This window comes from Elephantulus edwardii, unplaced genomic scaffold (assembly GCF_000299155.1).
Source record: "Elephantulus edwardii isolate Elephantulus edwardi_28Jun2011 unplaced genomic scaffold, EleEdw1.0 scaffold00012, whole genome shotgun sequence".
Lineage (NCBI taxonomy): Eukaryota > Metazoa > Chordata > Mammalia > Macroscelidea > Macroscelididae > Elephantulus > Elephantulus edwardii.
Genome location: NW_006399762.1, coordinates 15,010,194 through 15,032,372, shown reverse-complemented (window position 1 = coordinate 15,032,372; position 22,179 = coordinate 15,010,194). Strand labels below are relative to the sequence as shown.

The 22,179-nt window shown below is 36.3% G+C and overlaps 1 protein-coding gene and 1 pseudogene across 1 annotated transcript in view; one reads left to right on the top strand and one right to left on the bottom strand.

The window, feature by feature from the left end:
• NDST4 (N-deacetylase/N-sulfotransferase (heparan glucosaminyl) 4) overlaps nt 1–22,179 on the bottom strand; it is a 697,622-nt gene that overhangs the window by 142,269 nt on the left and 533,174 nt on the right. Inside the window, exon 7 of the mRNA XM_006881069.1 lies at nt 2,591–2,773. Coding sequence (XP_006881131.1) covers nt 2,591–2,773 — 183 coding nt within the window. The remainder of the gene's footprint in view (nt 1–2,590; nt 2,774–22,179) is intronic.
• Nucleotides 18,134–19,365, top strand: LOC102854057 (annotated as a pseudogene).

Genomic DNA, 22,179 nt, shown 5'->3' with positions numbered 1-22,179 from the left:
TGCTAAAGGCAAAAATGTTTTGAAATACTTACTAATGAAGATAAAGACTATGGTCTTTAGTATGATTTATATACCTCTTTATGAAGAAAACAAAAAATCCTTACATCTTGGCTAGTAAATAACATTATGATAAATGAGAAAATGTTGAAATTGTCCAGGATTTAATTTTTTTTGGCTCCCTAATCAATATTGGGGGTGCAGAAGTGGCGTCCACTTCCTAAATAACATGACTCCAGAAATTCTATGAATTTTGAGAAATGTTGATAGTTGTAGAGGGTTTTCAGGCCTTTTGCTCCTAAGGGTTGCTATGAGTTGTACTCAACTCAAAGGTAATCAGCAACAATCAATATTGATAAAGGTTTGTTATTGTTATTTGCTGAGTCAACTGTGTTTCTAGGTACCCTATGAGACACTGAACTTTGCTCTATTCCTGTGCAATTCTCACCATCTCTGACACTCCTAAGCCCATCATTATGTCATCATGTCAGTCCATCTTATTGAAGGTCGTCGTCCTTTCTTTCACTGACCTTTTATCTTTCAAAAAATGAAGTCCTTCTCCAAGAACTAGCCTCTCCTAACAACATACCCAAAGGTTTTACCATCTTTTTTTCTCTAAGGAACACAATGAAAGCAGCAGTTTAAAAAGTAACAATCTGTAGATGATATTTTAATCTCATCTACAAGGAACACAATGAAAGTAGCAGTTACAAAATCAATCATTTGCTTTGGGCAAATTTGCTATGAAAGACCACTTTAAAGTGTTACAAAGCAAAGATACTACCTTAAGGACTAAGGGACTCCTGACCTAAGATATGTTCTCTTAATTGATGTACATGTGAAAGCTGAAAAAAGAATAAGAACAATGACAACAATAAAAACTGAACCATTTGAATAATAGATTTAGTGAAAATATTGAATATACCACAAATTATACCATCAGTGTAACAGGCACGTCTGTCTCAGAAAATGTAGTAGTGTCAGAATATTTCTTAGAAATGAAGATGGTGAGATTTCTTCTCCCAGACTTTGGGCATGTTATCAAGAGGAACCAATCCCTGGAAAACATCACACTTGGTAAAAGAGGAGTAACCTTAAGGAGACGGTTGATAGTGTTTGCAACTATAAGCTCAGCTATATCCAAGATTGTGAAGATACTATAGGACTAGAGATATATGTATTTTTTCTGTTGTATATAAGGTTGCTATAAGTCATAACTAATTGGACGTCACTTAATAACAACTTGAACTAAAAAGGTCAAACTCACTGTCACTAAATTTAGTCAATGCTTCTGACTTTCCAGTGAGTTTTTGGAGGCTGTAAATCTCATGAAAGATTATTCATATTTCTCCCTCAGAACTGCTGTCATATACAAGTGCTGGAGAGGTATGACTTTTGGGTTAGAAATTCATTTCCCTAAGGGCTACACTATCAGAGTTTCCTAACACCCACAAATAGTGCAATATAAATGGTGAAGGACTGTTGAAGAAATTACCAGAGTGACGTTGTAGTCAGTTATAAAACACAAATGAAATAGAATAATAATAAAGAAAACACTTCAACAACACTAGAATCTTGAATTCCTATTTCTTTCCCCCACCTGGGTAAGTTATTCTTGCTTAAAACAGTAAATATGTGCTAGATGAGCCTCTATCTATATAGGCACAGAGTAGCATGCAGGATGATTTTTTGAACGATTAAAATAAAAAGCAGTTTTGAAGAATAATAAAAAGACTGTTAAGTCTACTTCAGAGTGATTTCTCCCTAATGATGATGCTACTTCTCTACTGACTCTTTAGCTGGGTACAATCTGATATCTTCTCTGCAGCCAGGTTATTGATTGTGTGGGTCGATATAATCTGATGCATAAAGAAACAAGAAAGTGGTAGGCAGCATTTTCCTAGATAACTGCTAAAAAGCAGATAGTCCTACATTTGATGCTTCCAGGCTGAGTGGCCCCCATGTGAAGTTGAATTACTTGTAAAAGCAATGCTAATACTGGCAATTTCTCTTCACAACAGATCTAGGCTTAGTGAAAGATAAGTTAGCTATGAAGAAAAATGAAGATCTATTAAAGTTATCTCAAAATCTATATAAACATAAGGTAAAAATTGCATTACTTTTTTTATGTGACTCTTCTGTGTTTTACATACAAATATTGGTATCTAATGAAAGTATCTTACCTCTCAAATATTTAATATTCAAATATTTTATTACTATATAATGCTCACACTCAATGTAAATGAAGATTTCTGAAAAAAAGTCTTCCAAAATAAAGCATCATCTTCAACTTTTAATTCTAATATTAATTCCAAATTAATCAACCAGCTCACCAACCAAATAAAATCAAATTAATGATAAATTTGTTTACTAAAAATATGATATATATATATATATATATACATATGTATGTATATATATATTAACTAATAAGTATATATAAATATATATTATGCCATAATGCAAAATGACAAATTTAAAAAATTAGATTATTGGTTAAAAATCATGTCTTAATTTAATACTGACTTTAATTTCACTATTTACAAATTATTGGCTTTTTTCTTTAATTCCAGGAAAGAATGTATTGTGTTACCTGCCAGAGAGGGTCTTTTTGCTCTGGGAAGAGCTCAAAGTACTTGTGGGCAAGCTGCACTGGAGGCAGAGTCTGCAATCTCAGGTTGGTCCAGCTCTGCACGAAGTTGGCCAAATTAACAAAGGTGTACAATCCTAGACGGTCATTCCCATAGTTTGATAAGTGGGTCATGAAAATGCTGATCTGAAAGATAAGTAAAAATGACCATATAATGCCACATGCTTAGTCTCCAAAGTAATAATACAATCTCTGGGCAACACCTCACTTGAATCTGGAGTTTCATGTTTAGTACAATTATCTTTTTAGACAAGAAACCACAGTTTGACTTCTACTTCAAAATCCATTACTCATTCTTGAAATTAAAATTGAAACTAAGATTGATTGGCATTCCTTCTCTGTTCTTAAAAAAATTAGTGTATTGTATGCAGTATAAGTATTTCCTACTCTAGAATCTGCCCTATCAAATCCAATGATTTAGAAAGTTGCAGAGGAGTGAAAATTCAGACTTAGACCAGAGTTAAAGTAAATCAATCATTCTAACTCTTTTCCAGTGTGGATACATGTCTATATATATTTTTGTGATATAATGAAATTTTTTTCTCTATAACAAAACAGTTAGTAGTGCTTACACAAAATCTGCTTTTAGTTATACTAAAACATTTCTATAATATCTCCATAATTTTTGTTACTTCAAGAGTAAATAAAAATATAGTGACATTTCAGTATTGTCCATTTATTGACCAGAAAGTAGAGAAAAGTAAAATCTATCTTAGTTTCTTTGAAATAGCCATCAAAACTTCTAATGTGACAGTAGATATGCTCTAGGATTCAATTCATTAGGCACTGCAGCTAGATTTTAAAAAAAAACATAAACAAAAACACTACAAAATAAATGTGAAATTGCATAATCTTGAGCTAAATTGTAGATTACTTATGCCACTCATAAAAAGGGGACTTGTTGCTTTCTATAAATAAAACTTAACTTTTCTATCTGTTCTTCAATCTCAGACAGAAAAGCTGTGTGTCACAATTGTATCCTTTCTTCATGTCTTTTTAATTTATATGGTGACCAAATAATTTGAGACGCTGAGCTACAAAAAGAAAAATGTGACATAAGTATAGAAGGAAGATTCATTAACAACCCATGTTCTGCTTACGACACAAATTTGCTTGCAAAGAGTGAAGGACATTTTTAACTGTTACTGAAGAAGATAAAAAACTACAAATTTCAACACAAATTACATCTGAACAGGAAGGAAACAAAAATCTTCACTACTGATCAACAGTCAACATCAAGATAGATGGAGAAAAACAGGAGTTGTAAACAATTTAATTTCACTTGGGTCTACACTTAATAGTCACAATTGCATCAGTTGAATTAAGAAAATCTACTATGAAGGATGTCTCAAAAGTTCTCAAGAGTAAGGATGTCAGTTTAAAGATCAATAAGGTGCACTTGATTTAAACTGTGCTCTTATGTATTGCTTCCTATGCATCTGAAAGTTGGAAAATGTATTAAAAAGACTGAAGAATTGATGTTTTTTTAATTGTGTTGTTGTCATAGAGCATTGAATGGGTCATGGACTGTCAAAAGAACAAATAAGTCCCTTTTGCAGAATATACAAAGAGCATGCTCCTTAGAGAAAAGAATGGTGAGATTTCATCTCACATACTTTTGGACTGCTCTCAGGAGGTGCTAGTCCTTGGAAAAGATATTATGCTGAGAAAGGTGAAGAGTCAGAGAATGAGAGCAAGACCCTCAAGAAGATGGACTTGAGCACTGTTACACTGTCAGAGATCATGGGAAGGCAAAAATAAATAGTACAGCATTCATATCTCCTGTTCAACTCTCAGAATGACTTTAAATAGGGAGAAAACTGTATAGTTGGGGCGAAGTGATTACTGTGGGTTTCAGAAAAGTACAAAAAAATAAGGAAGATTTATAAATCTAAGATAATGGGAGAATAGCTGAAGTTCATTTTGAAGGATAATCAGGATGGCAATGTGGAAGGTGCTATAGGCAGACTCACTGAAGCTGCTAAAGGAAGGCGGTAGTATGAAAAGTCATGCTTCAAGCCATAGCTGGAAAGCTGTGGAAACTGCTGAAGGATCTATGATATGGAAATGACCCAAAAAAATCAACTTCTTGAAGTAAAAGACTAAGACATGGCCATGGCAAGACATGGCTAAAGCCATTTTGGTCTTCACTTGTTTTCTTTCTTGAATCCATATAATTTTTTAAAATACTAGTTTATTTATAAAATTTGAATAGATTGATTTTGAGAACAGATTCTTCCAATTTCCCTTTCACCCTCCACCCATCAAATTGTACAAACCCACGATTAATCCCTCCATGCACATCCTCATGCCTCTGTTTGTACCCTCGTCCAGCCTCCTTGGATATTCTTTTACCTTCTCTATAATAAACTCAATCACATATATGCAAGAACATTTGCATATATGGAGATAATATAACTAGTCAGCAGTGAATCATTTTCTTTTATTAAAGTGAAAAAAGAAACTGAGTAAAAAAGTAGTTTGGAGCAATGAGGAAGAATTCTAACACACAGCACTATACATCTTATGTTTCTTACACAACTTTGTGAAACCCAAGCAATATTTTACTTTTGGTAAATTATTTGTTACAATTTTCAGAATCCTCCTCTCCCAAGACCATAAAGTAAAGAGAATAGGAAGCATGTGTCTGTAATAAATTCTAATTCTGAACAGTACATAACAACTTCAATCTGTTATTATTATTTGCAAAATGTATTTTGTTACTTAATTATTTAGATCAATAATAGCTCAGAGCAGCCCCAATATTTTAACCAAGCACTTCTTATGAAAAGAAAGATAATGTCCCAAGTTATCTCACATTGAAAAAATAATATATGAAATTTAGCACTATATCAAAAAAAGGCAAGCATATCAGGAATAATTTTCTATTGATGGTCACTGATTTTTTTGTGAGAGCTTATGTTTTTATGAAGTTACTGAATTATGTTATTTGCAAAATAAAATGAATTTGTAGTTCCTACCATAAATTTACATTATAACCTGGTACCAATTTCTATTCATAGAGTGAAGTTTATATCTTCTAAAGCTGTTTTTCTCAAGACCTAATGAGAGACATCATGTTTTGGATGGTGAAAGAGAGGAATACCATCAACGAGGTGGGTTGACACAGTGACTGCAGCAAGTCAGAGATTGTAAGGATTGCACAGGATAGAAAAATGCTCAGATAGTTTGTTTCTAGGGTCACTATGAGTCCTATTATACTTGACAGCACCTAACAACAACATCAACAATATCTCGAAGGTACATAAACAACAAACAACAAGGCATCTTTGGATATCTGCAAATGTCCCAAAAGAAGGGATCTTATCCTAAAAATAGAAATAGTAGGTTATATTGAATTTCAAAAGCAATACTTAGGAAAAAAGAGCAATAGGCTACAGGTTAAAGATATCTGATAAGATTTACTGTTTGAATAGCCTTGGATGACTCTACTCCATGGCCCTGCCTTTAATTGATTTTGGTGAAACATTCTTTTAGGTCATATGTCCAACTTGAAGGCACTTAACAACAACAACACCCACTATATTAGAATTCAGAAAATGTGTCTCTGAGAAAAGCCCTATAAAAACAATAGAAACACTTCTGAACACAGAGAAAGGTGGAAAGGCGAAGTTGAAACCTTGGTTCATCATTCTTAGTAACAATAAGTACATACAATACCTGGAAATTTATATGACCTTGGCATAGTTGATTATAAGCAGGGCTGGTTGCTGAAAACAAGCATTCAAATCTACCACATAGTGATATGTGAAACTTAGCACTATGATAATATGTTGTTGTTTAGTGTTGAGTCATACCCTATGAATGAAAGACCTGGATACTTGTATAACTTTCATCCTTTCTCCAGGTTCATAGGGTTTCCAGAGACAAGTTATTTATAGAAGTGGATGTCACTCCTGCTTCCAAGCTTGTTTTAATCAGAAAGCTCCACCAAACACTGTACACCATGGGTAACCATTCTCCCATTGACACATCGGTGTCACAGTGTTCGGTTTCACAGCCACCATGAGTTACCTTTGTACAGCAAGTGGATAGACCAGGGCTATATTAACTACAATGGTAATATACACATAAAAATATGGGTAAAATCCCTTCTATAATAATTTACAGCCTCAGAAAATGATTGAAGGTTACTATGAGTAGAAATCAACTGGAAAATAAACTTGAGCAAAATGTATTAACTATAAGATTAGGCAATATTCTAAGGATTTTAAATATATTAAGTGATTGAATTATCATAGCATCATGAGCTATCGAATTGTGTCATTGTTGTTATTGTTAGGTGCCATTGAGTTGAGTACAACCCATAGCAACTCTATGAACAACAGATCTGAACCCTGTCCTATCCTATGCCATCCTCACACTTCCTGACACACAAGAGTCCATTGGGCTTGTCACTGTGTCGGTTGAGAGTCTTCCTCTCCTTCACTCACCCTCTGCCTTTCTGACCATATCACCTCTCCTAATAATAGCCTCTCCTAGCAAGTTGTGGCAGGAGGATTGAGTATGGATTCAATATGAATTGAAGCTCAACACAAAGAAAAAAGATTCTGATCACTAGGCCAACTGGAAGCTTCATGATAGATGGTGAAGAAACTGAGATTTTTAACAGCTTCCGCTTGCTTGGCTCCACAATCAACACTCTCCAGAGTATTGAAGAGCAAAGATGTCAGTCTAGAGACTATGGTGTGCCTGATCCAGGCCATAGGCTTCAGAATTACTTGCTATGCATCAGGGAGCTGGACAACGACTAAGGATGATAGAAGAAGAATCAATGCCTTTGAGTTGTGGTGCTGGAAAAGAGTATCAAATATATACATAAATGGCTAGGAAAACAGACAAGTCTGTCCTGGACAGGGTAAAGCCAGGCTGCTCCTTGGAAACAAGAATTTTGAGGCTCTGTCTCATATACTTTGGGCATGTTGCAAGGAAGGACCAGTACAGGAGAGGGATATCTTGCTTGGAAGGGTGGAGAAACAGAACAAAAGAGAAAGACCCTGGATTAACTGGATTGACTCACTGACTACGGGAGTGGAAACAGTGTGTGAGAGATGAGCACACTGGATCAGGATAGAGCAGGATTCAGAGCCGTTGTACATATAGGATTGTGATGTATTGGAGTTGACTCGATGGTACATAGTAAGAACAACATTTCCAAAGGTAGAGAAAATAGTGTAACAATGAATGGAAATCCAAAATATCTGTAAATGTTCATTAAAATTAATAAAATAAATTTTTTTAAAAAACAAAGCTTTATCATCTTTGCTTCCAAGAAGTACTCTGGCTACACTTTCTCCAAGACATTTGTTCTTTTGTCAGTCCATGGGACATTCAGTACTCTTCTGCAACACCACAGCTCAAAGCATTAATCAATTTTTCTTCTGTCATTCTTATTCATTGTTCAGCTCTCAGATGCATAGTACATGACTGAAAAAGACCATATATAGTCTGAATCAGGCACACCTTGGTCCTCAAGCTGACATCACTACTCTTCAATAATTTGGAAAGGTCCTTAATTGTAGACTTTCCCAGTGCAATATGCCTCCTAATTTCTTGACTGCTGGTACCAAGGGTGTTGATTAAAACTACCATAGAACCTTTATATTAAATACAGAAACTGAAGCATTGAGCAAGTAAATATCCAACTCCCATTTCTGCTCAGTGGCAGAGAAGTATGATCAAAAGCATAATTCAATAGTCTAGCCCATGACATCTCAGATAATATTTGCCCCAACATTTTTCTGTTTTATTTGTCACCCATCATTTTTTACCTTTTGTCTTTTTTCTGTGTTTGTTTCTATAGAAGGAATTGAAAAAAGACCTATATTGACTTGGTTTTAAAATTAAAATGACAGAATAGAAGTTATTTTGGAATATTATATAAAATTTATTTTTTTCATGAAAATAAAATTTCCTAAAGCAATGTTTTATAATATTGGAAAGAATATTCCAGACAGAATAAATCCACCCTTGCAAACACTATCACTTTGTTTGTATTCTTCAAGACGATCCTCCCACTCTCACCTCTGCTTGTATTCAAAATGTTTTATTCTAAAGGTAAAAACAACAATAACAACAAAGAGAATGCTATATATAAAGAATACAATCTACAACGTATATTTAGGTGGAAGTTTAATATAAGTCCTCAAAATGTTAGTTGATATAATGCTCTCAATTTTAATTCATAAAAATGTATTAAGTTAGGTTTTTACTGTGAATAAGCTCTTTCTCTCAGAAACTCTTTCATCTCAAATAGGAAGTATCTTCTTGTCAGGACTTAATTACAGAGTTTCTAGAATATAACATGGTATCAGTAGTTGATGACCATATAATTGCAATTGTTGTCATCAGAAATTCTTTATAATCATCACAAAATAATATGTACTTGATCCCAATAAGTATGCATTTATCTCATGTCACTACTGTAATTAAGAAATAAGACAGTGTAAGCAGCGTGTTTCAGGATAATTACAGTTTCCCAAGACGGAAATTATTATGGAAAAACAAGCTGCAGGTTGAATGCCGGCATAAATGTAATAATGTCCTAGAAATCTACCACCTGCCCTCTCACATTACTTCAAGATGAAACTTTAAGGCACTTGTGAGTGTCTGATGTATGCTAAAATTATAAGCAAAAAAAAAAAAAACAAACCTCTTGCCGTGGGTATATTGAAAAATTATTTTTTGTATCACAGGCAGATGTATATTATCATTTCATTAGAATATTAACATAATACTTTGAAAAGATTTTGTGCCAGATGTGTTAAGTAATTTATCCATAATTTCCTGAGGTGAATCACCTCATTTTATGGAGGAAGTGTAAAAATCCGTGCCGGGTAAATAAAAAAAAAATCTACCTCCGGGAAGAAGCAGAGCCTGGAGATGTTCTTGTGCTCCTGAGCTAAAGCATGTTGATGCATTTAGATTTCCCTTTGCTGAGAATAAAAACAAGGGGACTAGCCGGGTGGTTGCAATCATTGTTATATGAGGCAGCAGGTGTGTTCACGCCTGACCAGTTAGAAACAAATTAATGCCAGTACACGGCCAATTGACTGCATTTTAAGAAACAGACAAAAATCTGTAGATACAACTTAAATTTCATATATGGCTTGCTAACAGCACCCGAAGTGCAGACAGAACACTTTTGCTTTGGTATTTTCGGGAAAAGGCCTTATTAAAGAAATCAAACAAACAAAAACATGTTTCAGAGAGTCTAGAGAGAAAAAAACAAATAACAATGGATGTGGTTTGAGGCACAACTAAGAGAACCGTAAGGATATGCAATATGAGATCACAGCAAATATTTGTTTTTCACAGAATACATTGAAATTTTATAATTTTTTATTGGCATTCATACAAAATTTATATACATTGTGTTTCATTCTCACCTTCATTCACATTATGTTTCATACCACCTACATTGGTGTTTTACAAAATTAATCCCCATTGAATTATGCCCACAATTACCCCTTCTTTCTGCCATCATATTTACTTCTGCTCTTCCTACTCTTTTATTTTATTTTTATTACTCTTTTATGTATATAGTGAAAGCATTCTTGCAGAGTACTCCTCCAAATATCTGTGAAAGATATGATTGTGCTACTTTGATGTAAATTGTTTATAGACGCAACTCACTGTACCTTGAAATATTACAGCTCAGAGAGATGCATTGGTTCAGACAAGCAGAACTTCATCTTTTCATATAACAAAGACAGGCAAAGACAAGTGTGCCATAAATGAATTTAGAAATAAGATATCAAGTGTAATAATAATAATAATAATAATAATAATAATAATAATATAATAACGGCCCAACTACACCAGGCCTGCTAAATGGGTCATTTTTTCTTTCCTCCAGCATGGCTTGTGCTGTTTTTAATCCTGTGTGAAGCATCAACATACGGCTTGGTCCCAAATCTCACCTCTCTCAAATCTATTCAAACCAACAAAAAAAGAAGTCTATATTGTTCCTCCTCACTATTTTAATCATGTAAAAGCAAGTTTGTAACCACTAAAAAGTTTAAGTAATCATTAGAAACCTAAACATATTTTTCCTTTTCCCTGAATGTCTTTTATAGACTCAATATGCAAAAAGAAATTTAACAGTATCATTACCTGTGGAATAAATGTACTTACGAGCTATTGATATTTCAAGGAAAAAGAGATCTTTTATACATCGTTAGGAATAAATGTTGATTAAAAGGAACTGGATAAAATTAGTTGAAAGTGATGGGTTTTTATTCAATTTCATCTGGGTGGTTCTTTAAATGTGAATAAAAGTAGTTTCACTGCGGCCGATGGAATATTGATATTGAGTACTGATGAGTCAATTCCAACTCAAAGTGACCCTAGAGAACAGAGTAGAACCATCCCAAAGGGTTTCTTAGGCTGTAGCCTTCACAGAAACTAATCATCACAAGTGGATATGAACCACTGACCTTTTTAGTCAGCAGCTGAGCACTTGATTATTGTGTTACCAAGTCTCCCTGAAAGATGAGATGAGTAATACACAAATATATAAGTGATTACCCTACTGCTATTTTTATAAAATGTGCAATTAATTAGAGAGATCTGATGGTCTAGTGTGTAAGGAGCTACGTGTCAACCCAAAGGCACATTTTGGGTTCACCAGCTGTTTGTTTTTTTGTTTTTTTTTTTTAAATATGAGCTGTCTTCTCCCATGCAATTCAATGTCTCTGAAAACTTGCTGGAGTGTTAGTTAGGATTGGATTCCATTTCTATGGCGTGTAACAAAAGCAACATATAATTAATTATTGTGTTTATAGTATTTTGTTTATTTATGAATTTCTAATAGACAAAGTATAAAAGAAAGCAGAAAGGGAATATCTGAGGAACAACAGCAACCTAATCCGGTTAGAAGTGGCATTGCTTTGATGTCTTACTAATAAGGGATTGTGCTGTCAATCTAAAGACACATAGTTCAAATCCACTAGTTGCTCTGTGGGAGAAAGATGGGCAATCTCCTCCCATATGATTTACTGCCTCTGGAAACCTGCTGGAGGGTTAATTATGAATTGGTTTTGACTTGATGACACATAATAACAACAAATTTAAACAAGATATCATAGAAGAGGGATATCATTGCTGATGTCAGATGAATCTTAGCTGAAAGCAGGAAATACCAGAAAGCTGGTTCCTTATTTTATATTGATTATGCAAAGACATATGATTGTAACAAATTTTGGCTAAAATAGAAAAGAATGAGAATCTCAGAAAACTTAATTGCGCTCGTGTGAAACCTATCTGTATATAGACCAAGAAGAAGTTGTTTAACAGAAGAAAACACAGTATTAAATCAAGAAAGGTGTGTGTCAGGGCTGTTTCTTTCTCCATCCTTATTCAATATACATGCTGAGCAGATGATTTGAGAAGCTGGACTATATGATAAAGAATGTGTTATCAAGTTTAGATGCAGACTCATATACACCTTGTGTTATGCAGATGAAAGGAAAATTTTTTTAAACAATGTCCCCACACCCAAGTATTGTAAGGACCTATACCTTTGATCTTGTGCAAACGTTTATGTTCCAGGAACTAGCTGACCACAAAGTGAACAAGCAGTTACTAGACTGACCACAAGCTGAACAAGCAATTACTGGCAAAGACCTAGAACTGAACTTCTGCTTTTCCGAAGAGCCAATGAGCAAACTCCACGCCAAAGAACCCCTAGACCCTCTATAAAAATCCCTTGCTTTATCGGCTCAGGGTCGACTTCTCTGTCTCCTGCGAGAGATACAAGTTGTCCCGGAGCTCCGCCAATAAAGCCTCGTGTGATTGCAGCGAGTGGTTCTGGTGTGAGGTGCTCGGGGTCGTGCCCAATCTGGGAAAAGCCCTAGTTTGGGGTCTTTCACAGATAACACAACCTTACTTTCAGAAAATGAAGAAGAAATGTTTACTGCAAAAGATCAACAGCTATGTAGCCTTCTAATATGGGGGGAAAGTCGATAGATAATGAACACTGCACTGGAAGAGATGGAAGAATGGTCTGAAAGGAATATATAGATTAAGTATAACATGTATGACAACAATCAGGAATAAGAAGAGGATTGCAAAGTGGACTAGGGGAGGGATGTGGGAGAGGAGGAAAATGTGCAACAATGAGTGAATAAAAATGAGAAATCAATAAAAATCCTACCTCTGAGCCAATAAGCAGCATCATGACAAATAGAGAAAAGATTGAAATTGTCAACAATTTCAATATACTTCGATTCACAATCAACCTCCATGATAACAGCAGTCAAGAAGTCAAAGGGCATGTTACAGTGCAAAAATTTCGTGTCAAGGGTTTATTGAAAATGCTAAATAGTAAGAACATCTGTTTAAACTCTAAGGTGTACCTGATCCAAGCCAAGGTATTTTTAATTGCTTCCTATGCTTCTTATACGGAAGTACAAAGACGAACTGTTGCCTTTGTATTGAGGTGCTGGCAAAGGTTATTGAATATACCAGGGACTGACAAAAGGAAAAAAAAAATCTATTTTGGAAGAAGTATAACCATTCCTTAGAGGCAAAGGTGGTAAAATTTCATGTCATATTTTCCGAGTATATTTTCAGGAGAGCCCGTCCTTGGAAAAAAGACATTATTCTGAGAGAGGTAGAGAGAATCTAATGAGAAGATGACTCTCCATGAGTAAGTTGGCATAGTGACTATGACAATGAACTTGGGCATGACATAGGATAGGGCAAGGTTTGGAATACTGTTCAAAGGGCCACTCTGAGTCATAGTTGACTTAGGGCACCTAAAAGTAACAACAATTTAAATAATAAAACATCAATCTTTTAAAGCTGTTGATACAGGTAAAAATTGTCTTTACCACTTTCCAAATGTTAATACTAAGTTATCCAATATCAAAGATATGTTAGTCTCAATATTCTGAATTTATGATTCTTGCAATGAATCTTGGTATTTTACTAGATTCTATCAAATCTGTTTGATTTATTGCAAATATATGTATAAGAAAAAGAAACATTTCCCTGTCCTGCCACATTCTAGGAATTGTTGTATTTGAGCCCATGTTTGTAGCCATAGTTTATTTTTTATATAAATTTTTTATTTTATACTGGTTTACTTACAAAGTTACTAATAGTATCTTAAATCACTCATTCACACATGGTCTTCGAGCTAATATTGATTTGCAGTGAACCTTCCCCCAAGTTCCGAGGCAGTAGATGTTAATAGGAGCATACTTCTCTTTCTCCTTTATAGCTGCTGGTGGATTTGAAGCTCTGGAGATATGAGGCCTTTTGATTAGCAGCACAACATGGTGTGGAAATTTTTACTTTAAAAACCTAAAACTTAAACTCATTGTTGTCACATTGGAACAGACTCATAACTGACCCTCCAGCAAGTCTTCAGAGGCTATAAATCACATAAGGAAAGACTTCCCAATTTTCTCCTTTGGGAGTCAGTAATTTGCTGGTGAACCAGAGATGCACTGCCTTTGGTCTAGAAATTCCACTCTTCATGGACTATGCCCCCACAGCTCCTATTGCTTAAAATGCATATTAAGTATTCAGATGTGAATACCTTATAATGTCTTCAAAATCATTTGAATAGTTGGTATAGGTGTTATAGGCAAAAGTGCATTATTATAACAAGTAAAGAAAGGCACTACAGCTTTGTAGGTCTGGAAGAAATCGGCCACATTTTAAGGACACCTGTCCTACACTAACACAAGAATATTATGCTTTTCAAGATTAGCATTAAATCTCAGCAGTTTCCATTTTTGCTTCTATGCCCCTGTCAGTATGCTCCTTTCAAAATGAATCCATTGTGTTTAAAAATATGCCCATTAGCCCGTTAAATTATTGATTAGGCTTTTAGTTCTCATAAAACCTAGAGATAGATGGAATACAAGGGAGGCATCCCTGATGACCCATCTGACAGACTTTGGCATAGTATAAATTTTTTTCCCAAGATGGAAAGTATTTCTGCCTCTTCATTTTCCCCAAACATAGGCTGGATTCAAGAGATGTTAAAAATAAGACTACACTTAACATTGCCAATTTGAACTCCATTGCATTTCTTTTTTTTATTATTTACATATTTTTCAGCTTATATATAATATTCACATACATTGCCTTTTATATAATTAATTGACCTATACCCAGTATCACTCCACCTTTTAAAATTTTTTTTAATATTTTATTATTTTTGTGTGAGTGTGCCGTCAAATCAGATCTGACTGGTACAGGAGGAGATTGTCCCTCCTTCCCCAGCAGAGCATCTGGTGGATTCGAACCATGTGCCTCTGGGATTGTAGTTGCAGCTCCTTACCACTAGGCCACCAAAGCTCCCCTTCATTCCATGTTTTTAAGGCCCCATTGAATATTCCTTATTCATTTATTCCTCATCCACCCACTAACCTCTCTTATCCTCATGCTTTCCTCTTCCCCTTCCTTTTTTGAACATTTATACACATTTTGCTCAGCTATTCTTCCATTTTCACACTAATAGGCTGATGCAGTGTTTGTCCTTATAAAACTGAGTTATTTCACTCAGGATAATGCTCTCTAAACTCTCTCCTTGTGAGTATATAATATTTTATGAAATCATTGTTCCCTAGTGCTTCATAATACTTCATTTTGGGAATGTATCACAATTTTTCAATCTATTAATTTGTTCGGTCATTTGAGTTGTTTCCATTTTCTTGCTATTATGAATATGTGTATAGGTATATTTCCATTTGTGTCTCAGTTCTATATCCTTGGATTATATTCCTAGAGAGGAATAGCTAGGTCCAGTGCTTTCTTTTCTCTATATCACTGTTGTGTAACAGCCCATATAATTCTGCCATATTAAAGGCACCAAAAAATATTTCTTTAATTATGGGCAACTAGTAACTCAGTAATTGCTTATTTCTATATTCTCAGCCATCACAAATAAGGAACATTTTTCCAAATTTTTTATTTCTTAGCCACTCAATACAAAGCTTTTCATTAGCTCAGTATCCATTTCCAGCTATCTTATCATTACTTTTCCCCCTCAAAGCGTATATTAGAACAGTTGGTTAAATGGAAGATCTTTGCAAAAAATACTAAAATTTTTTAAATCATTATGTTAATTTCTTAATGTAACAAAAAAAGTTGGTTTCATATTCTCCTTTGTTTGATGAGGTATAAAGAAATCTTTTCCACAAGTAAATAAATGAGGATGAAGAAGTTCAAGCTGCTGAGTGTATAAAGGGAGTCCAGAAAAATCAGTGCTGAAAGCCAAGGGTGTGAATATTGAATACACATAGCATAATTCTCCTGAGACCTGTTGACAACTTCATTCAACTGTCTTCTAGTTCTACTGCCTCACCTGTTATTGTTTTAGTTACTTGGGGGATTTTGGTTGTAACATCCCTAGGTTGAAACTAACAACATTCTGTAATGCACTTTTCTTGTAATTTTCTAAGTTTACACTGAATCAGTTTAGTGTAAACTCACACATGTGTTTGCAATTTTGGTTGGGAGTGGGAAAATAAAACCTAATATTTCAATATGTAGTATATTATCTGTCCATATAAATACAAGGGACACAAAAGAGTAACTGACTTCTAACCAAATATTTGTGCCTTGAACTCATTCATGGGCTCTACCTAAAAGAGCATTACAATTTACTTTTGTAAAAAACTGATAAAGTGACTGTGGCAATGTGTTGGAATTAGTGGACTAGTTCAGGACAGAGCAGGGATCAGAGTTGTACATAGGGTTGTTATGGGTCTCAGGGGACTGGATAGCACATAACAATATAAAAAATGACAACAAACGGAATCTTTTTTCCCCGTTCATTCATTGCTGCACTTTTCTCCCTTCCCACCCCTCCCCCCAGTACCTCTTCTTTTTGAAAAGTAAAAGAAAAATTATTTCATTGTTTTATAATCCCTCCCCTCAAGTCCACTCCACTATGCAGCCTTCGTTCTGGACTCCTGTCATGACAATAATACTTAACGACATATCTCTTTTAAACAAAAAACTGAAACTTATAGGGAAGTTTTACTTTCACATGGGTCACTATGTATCAAAATCCACTTGATAGTATCTCACAATACCCCTACTAACATATATAAACACACACATGCACATTTCAGGTGATAATGGATTCTAGGCATAACTGGAAAAGCAATGCTGAACAAAAAAAAAATAGTACTGCCTTGAAGGAGCTTTTGTGCTTTAGCAACACAGAAAGTAGATTCCAAAGTTTTCCCTGATGGGACACAATAACACTATTTTTAATAGAAATATGATGTATAAAAAGAAACTCTAATCTTCTAATCTTAAAGAATGAGTTTGATTGATTTAGGCAGACTTTCCAAAGAGAATTTCTCTAAGAAACATTCTTAAGAGAAAGATAAGATGAAAAAGACAAATATAAGAAGTTGAAAAATGCAAGAAAGGGGAAAAAAAAAGCAAAGAAATATTCCACAATTGAATACACACTATCATCTATGGAGTAAGTAGTTTTTAAAAAGTAGCACACACACAAAAAACCCCCTAATAACAAAACACACACACACACACACACACACACACACACACACACACACACACACACACACACACACACAAAAGGCAGACAGCTAATAATGGTTTAGCTGATATCTTTAAATATCCACTCAGAACAAATACCAACTATTGATCTTTCCATTCAAGCTATTTGCCAATGGAACTCTTTTGTTCCATATGACTTCCCATGTGGTTTCATATGAGATATGTGTTATTGCCACAAATATGTATTATTAATCAGTGTTCTGAAAGTTTTAAAACTCTACTACTTTTTATTACAGGGCACTGTGGAAATGTAGTCTGTAGTGCATTGCTCATGCAAAGGCAGGGCCTCTTTGGTGGTCCAAAGCCATGAGTGGCTCCACAGAGAAAATGAGCAATCTCCTCTGATGCTATTCATACTCTGTAAACCCTCTGAACAGTCAGCTAAGAATTGGTGCTGACTCAATGTCAATAGAGACTTTGACAACTAAAAATAAAAACAGACACACATTGGTTTTAAATAAGGGGCTAGGTTTAGTGAAAAGAAAAATAGAACTCAAATAGCTAGGTCCCAGGAGATAGTAATTAAAGTATTATCCAGAGATCTTCCATGTTTTACATATGTCTCAAAATAGTAGCTTTGCGTTGCTGTTGGGGTTAAATTTGTATTCAATGGGAAAGTCCAAGCATGAAATCTGTACTCAGAACACCTGGATTCTGTCTGCCACCTCTGAATCACAGATGTCTCTATTGTTAAATGAAAACAATAATTTAGTACAGGTTTGCATGATACACAACTGCCCTAAAAAAAAAAAAACAACAAACAAAAAACACAAAAACAAACAGACAAACAAACAAAACTCTAGGCCTCCCTGACTGCCCCAGCCCTGACACTTCTGGCTCCCGCTCTCCTCCGCTCTCTTGGGGCTGCCCTGAGGCCACAAGCCTCAGGGTGTGAGATGAACCCAGGAGATGAAATTAGTAAGTCAACATTCCAAGTATTTTCTGCTCGCCATCAAGTATGAGGCACACAGAGATGAGGCCAAGGAAAGCTTCCAAGCCAAGTGCATGCAGTACCTGGCCTGGACAGAGAAACTGAAGGGTTATTTATGAAAAAAAGACAAGCATGGCAATAAGCTGGTCTAGGAAAGCCAGAGTGAGGGCAAAGGCAGCGATAGTGACAGTAAAAGGGATAATCCTGAGGGAAAGAAATGTCAAGAGCAACTGATGTGTGCTGTCGTGATGGAGAAACCTAACATTCAGTGGAATGACATGGCTGGGCTCGAGAGGGCCAAGGGGGCCCTCAAAGAAGCTGTCATTTTGTCAGTTAAATTCCCACACTTCTTCACAGGCAAGCACACTCCTTGGTGAGGGATACTGCTCTTTGGACCCCCTGGTACAGGGAAATCCTCCCAGGCCAAAGCTATGGCACCAGCGGTCAACAGCTCCACCTTCTTCTCTGTGTCCTCCCTCCTCAGATGTGATGTCTAAGAGGTTGAGAGAGTGAGAAGCTGGTGAATACCCTGTTTGAGATGGCCCAGAAGCACAAGCCCTCCATCATCTTTATTGATGAGGTGGATTCTCCCTCTGTGGGTCTCGAAACAAAAGCAAGAGTGAGGCTGCCCTCAGGATCAAAACAGAGTTCCTGGTCCAGATGCAAGGGTTTGGGAACAACAACGATGGGACTCTGGTTTTTGGTGCCACAAATATCCTGTGAGTATTGGATTCAGCCACTAGGAGGAGACTTGAAAAGTGGATTTACATCCCAATGCCAGAGGAAGCAGCCTGGGCCCAGATGTTGAAGGTTGCATTTGGAGAGCACACCACACAGCCTCACAGATGCCAACATCCATGAGCTGGCCCGGAAAACAGAAGGCTACTCTGGTGTGGACATCAGCATCATTACGCGGGACGCTCTCATGCAGCCCGTCCACAAAGTATAATTGGCAACACACTTCAGAAAGGTCTGTGGCCTTTCCTGCATCAACCCTGGCGTTATTATCGATAACCTCCTGACCCTGTGCTCACCAGGTGACCCAGGGGCGATGGAGATGACTTGGATGGTCTTTCCTAGTGACAAACTCTTAGAGCCTGTGGTTTGCATTTCAGACATGCTCCGATCTTTGGCCACCACTGGGCACACTGTGAATTCCGATGACCTTCTGAAAATGAAGTTCTCAGAGGACTTTGGACAAGAGAGTTAAAAGCTTTTTCACCTTGGGATGGACACAGTGGGCGGCTGACTGGGGAAATCCACAGTACTCCCTATGCTGGTGGCCAGACAGTTCCCCCTCCACTGCCTGTTAGCACTGAGCAGGCAGGGTCTCCCCAGGCCTGGCCTCAGAGAAGCTAGAAACAGTGGGCTCACACAGGAAACAGCTCCTCCTCTCCTAAGATGCTCACTAACCTTTTAGGCGGCCTTTTTTTTTAAAAAGAAAACAAAACAAAAAACCAACCCAAACGCACAACAACAACAAAAAAATAAAACAAGACAAAAGAAAAAAAAAATAAAACAAAACCCAACAAACCAACCTACCCTTTTGTTCTCCTTATTTAATGTTGCTTGAATTTTTGTCTTGTTTATAAATAAAATCACATGGAGGCAAAAAAGAATCACTGACAATAAGATAGACGCAAATCAAAACCACAAATCACTGACAATAAGATAGACGCAAATCAAAACCACAAATCACTGACAATAAGAGAGACGCAAATCAAAACCACAATGAGGTACCATTTCACTCTAGTAACAGTGGCAAAGTTTAACAGGGCAGCAAGTAATAGATGTTGGAGAGGATGTGTCAAGAAAGGAACTCTTATACATTGTTAATAGGATTGTAAAATGGTGCAACCATTCTGGAAGGCGGTTTGGCACTTCCTCAAAAAGCTGAACATAGAAATTCCGTATGACCCAGAAATTCCACTACTTGGAATATACCCCAAGAATATTAGAACCGAAGCGAACTGAGATTTGTATACCAAAGTACACAGCAGCATTATTCAACATCACAAGAACATGGAAACAGCCCAAATGTCCAACTAAAATTGAGAAATTGTGGTACCTTCACACAATGGAATACTATGCAGCACGCAGGAGCAATAACTTTGTAAATTATTACCTAACTTGGGAGGGACTGGGGAGCATCATGCTGAATGAAGTAACTGAGTCCCACAAGGATAAATATTGTGTAAAACTATAATTGTAGAATGAGTGTAAGGATCCAGGATGGGTGGGAGAGTTTGGAAGCAGAGTAATGTGGATGTGCAAGGGGAAGGGGGAATGATTTAATTGCTGGGTTGTACAATTTGGTGGGTGGAGGTTGAGGGAAATTGAAAGAATTTGTTCAATTTGTATTTTAATTTTGCAAATAAAATTGTAGAAAAAAGTATCTTTCCATTAACATTAAATAGGAACCAACTCTCAGCTAACCTTCTGTTTGGTTTCTGAGACTATAAATCACAAAGGGCATTGCCCATCTTTCTTTTGAGGAGCTGCTGTTAGACTTGTAACAACAGGGAAGCATTACCTTTGGAGCAGCAGCAATGGAGTACACCATCGGTTCCTCCTCCATCGAATTCTCTCTCATCTTAATGCCATTGGGACAGAAGTGACTCAGAGCTGACTCTCCAGTGGATTTACAATGTCTGAAAATTGTTGTGTTGTTGTTAGAGACTGCATATTTTGCTCCATATCTGTGTTTCATTGACTAGGCAAAGAGCGGCTATTGGGTTCAAACTGCCTTTCAGTACAACTCCTTAGCACTTGTCCAGAAGGACTCTACCACAAATAATACATAGTTAATTAAAGTAGTTTGAGAATATTTACCATGCTAGATTTTATTTTTATTATTTTATTTATAGGGGAGGTAATATCTTTTATAATAAGCATAGTTATTTTCTTTGTTCTGTTGTTGTTATGTGCTGTCAAATCACTTGTGACCCTATGTACAACAGCCCTAAATTCTTCTCTGTCCTGCGCCAATCAATCACACTGTCTCTGACACACCCATTCCAATTACCTCTGTCACTGAATCAATCCACCTCATAGAGGGTCTTCCCCTCCTGTGCTGTCCCTCCACCCCACCAAGCATGAAGTCCCTCTCCAAGGACCAGTCCCCTTTTACAATATGTACAAAATATGTCAGACGAAGCCTCAAAATCCTCTAAGGAGCAGCCCAGTTTAATCCTCTCCAGGAAGAATCTGTTTGTTTTCTTGGCAGTCCATGGTATATTCAGTACTCTTCTCCAGCAACAGTGCTCAGAGGCATCAATTCTCCTTCTATCCTCCCTAGCCATTGTCCAACTCTCTGATGCGTAACAAATAATTGCAAAGACCATCGCCTGTGTCAGATGCACCTTAGTCTCCAGAGAGACACCAGTACTCTTCAGTACTTTGGAGAGGTCTCTAACAGCAGACGTTCCCATTGCAATATGTCTTTTAATTTCCTGGCTGCTGTTGCCAAGAGTGTTGACTATCAAGCCAATCAAACTAGAGCTGTGAACAATCTCAATCTCTTCACCATCCATCCTGATGCTGCCAGTTGTTCCAGTGGTGAGAATCTTTGTCTTCTTGACATTAAGGCTCTACCCATATTGAAGGCTGCAGTCTTTGACCCTCTGCAGCAAGCACTTCGGGTCCTTCTCAGTTTCAGCAAGCAGGGTTGTGTCATCTGCATAACACAGATTGTTGATAGATTTCCACCAATCCTGATGCCACACTTATCCTCATAGAAGTATTAAAAGAAGATGGAAAAAATATACTAAGTAACTGTATCGAAAGGAATTGGCAGACACAGAAGAATTTAATGAAACAACATGTAAGCAAGAGCTTATGGTGATGAAAAAAGAAGTTCAGGCTGCTTTGAAGGAAATTGCAAAAAAGAAGTCTGCAGAAATAGATGGTATACCAATTGACATATTTCAGCTAACAGATGCTGCCCTGGATGTGATCACCAAGTTGTGCCAAGAAATCCAGAGAACAACCACTTGGCCAACTGACAGGAAAAGATCTATATTTG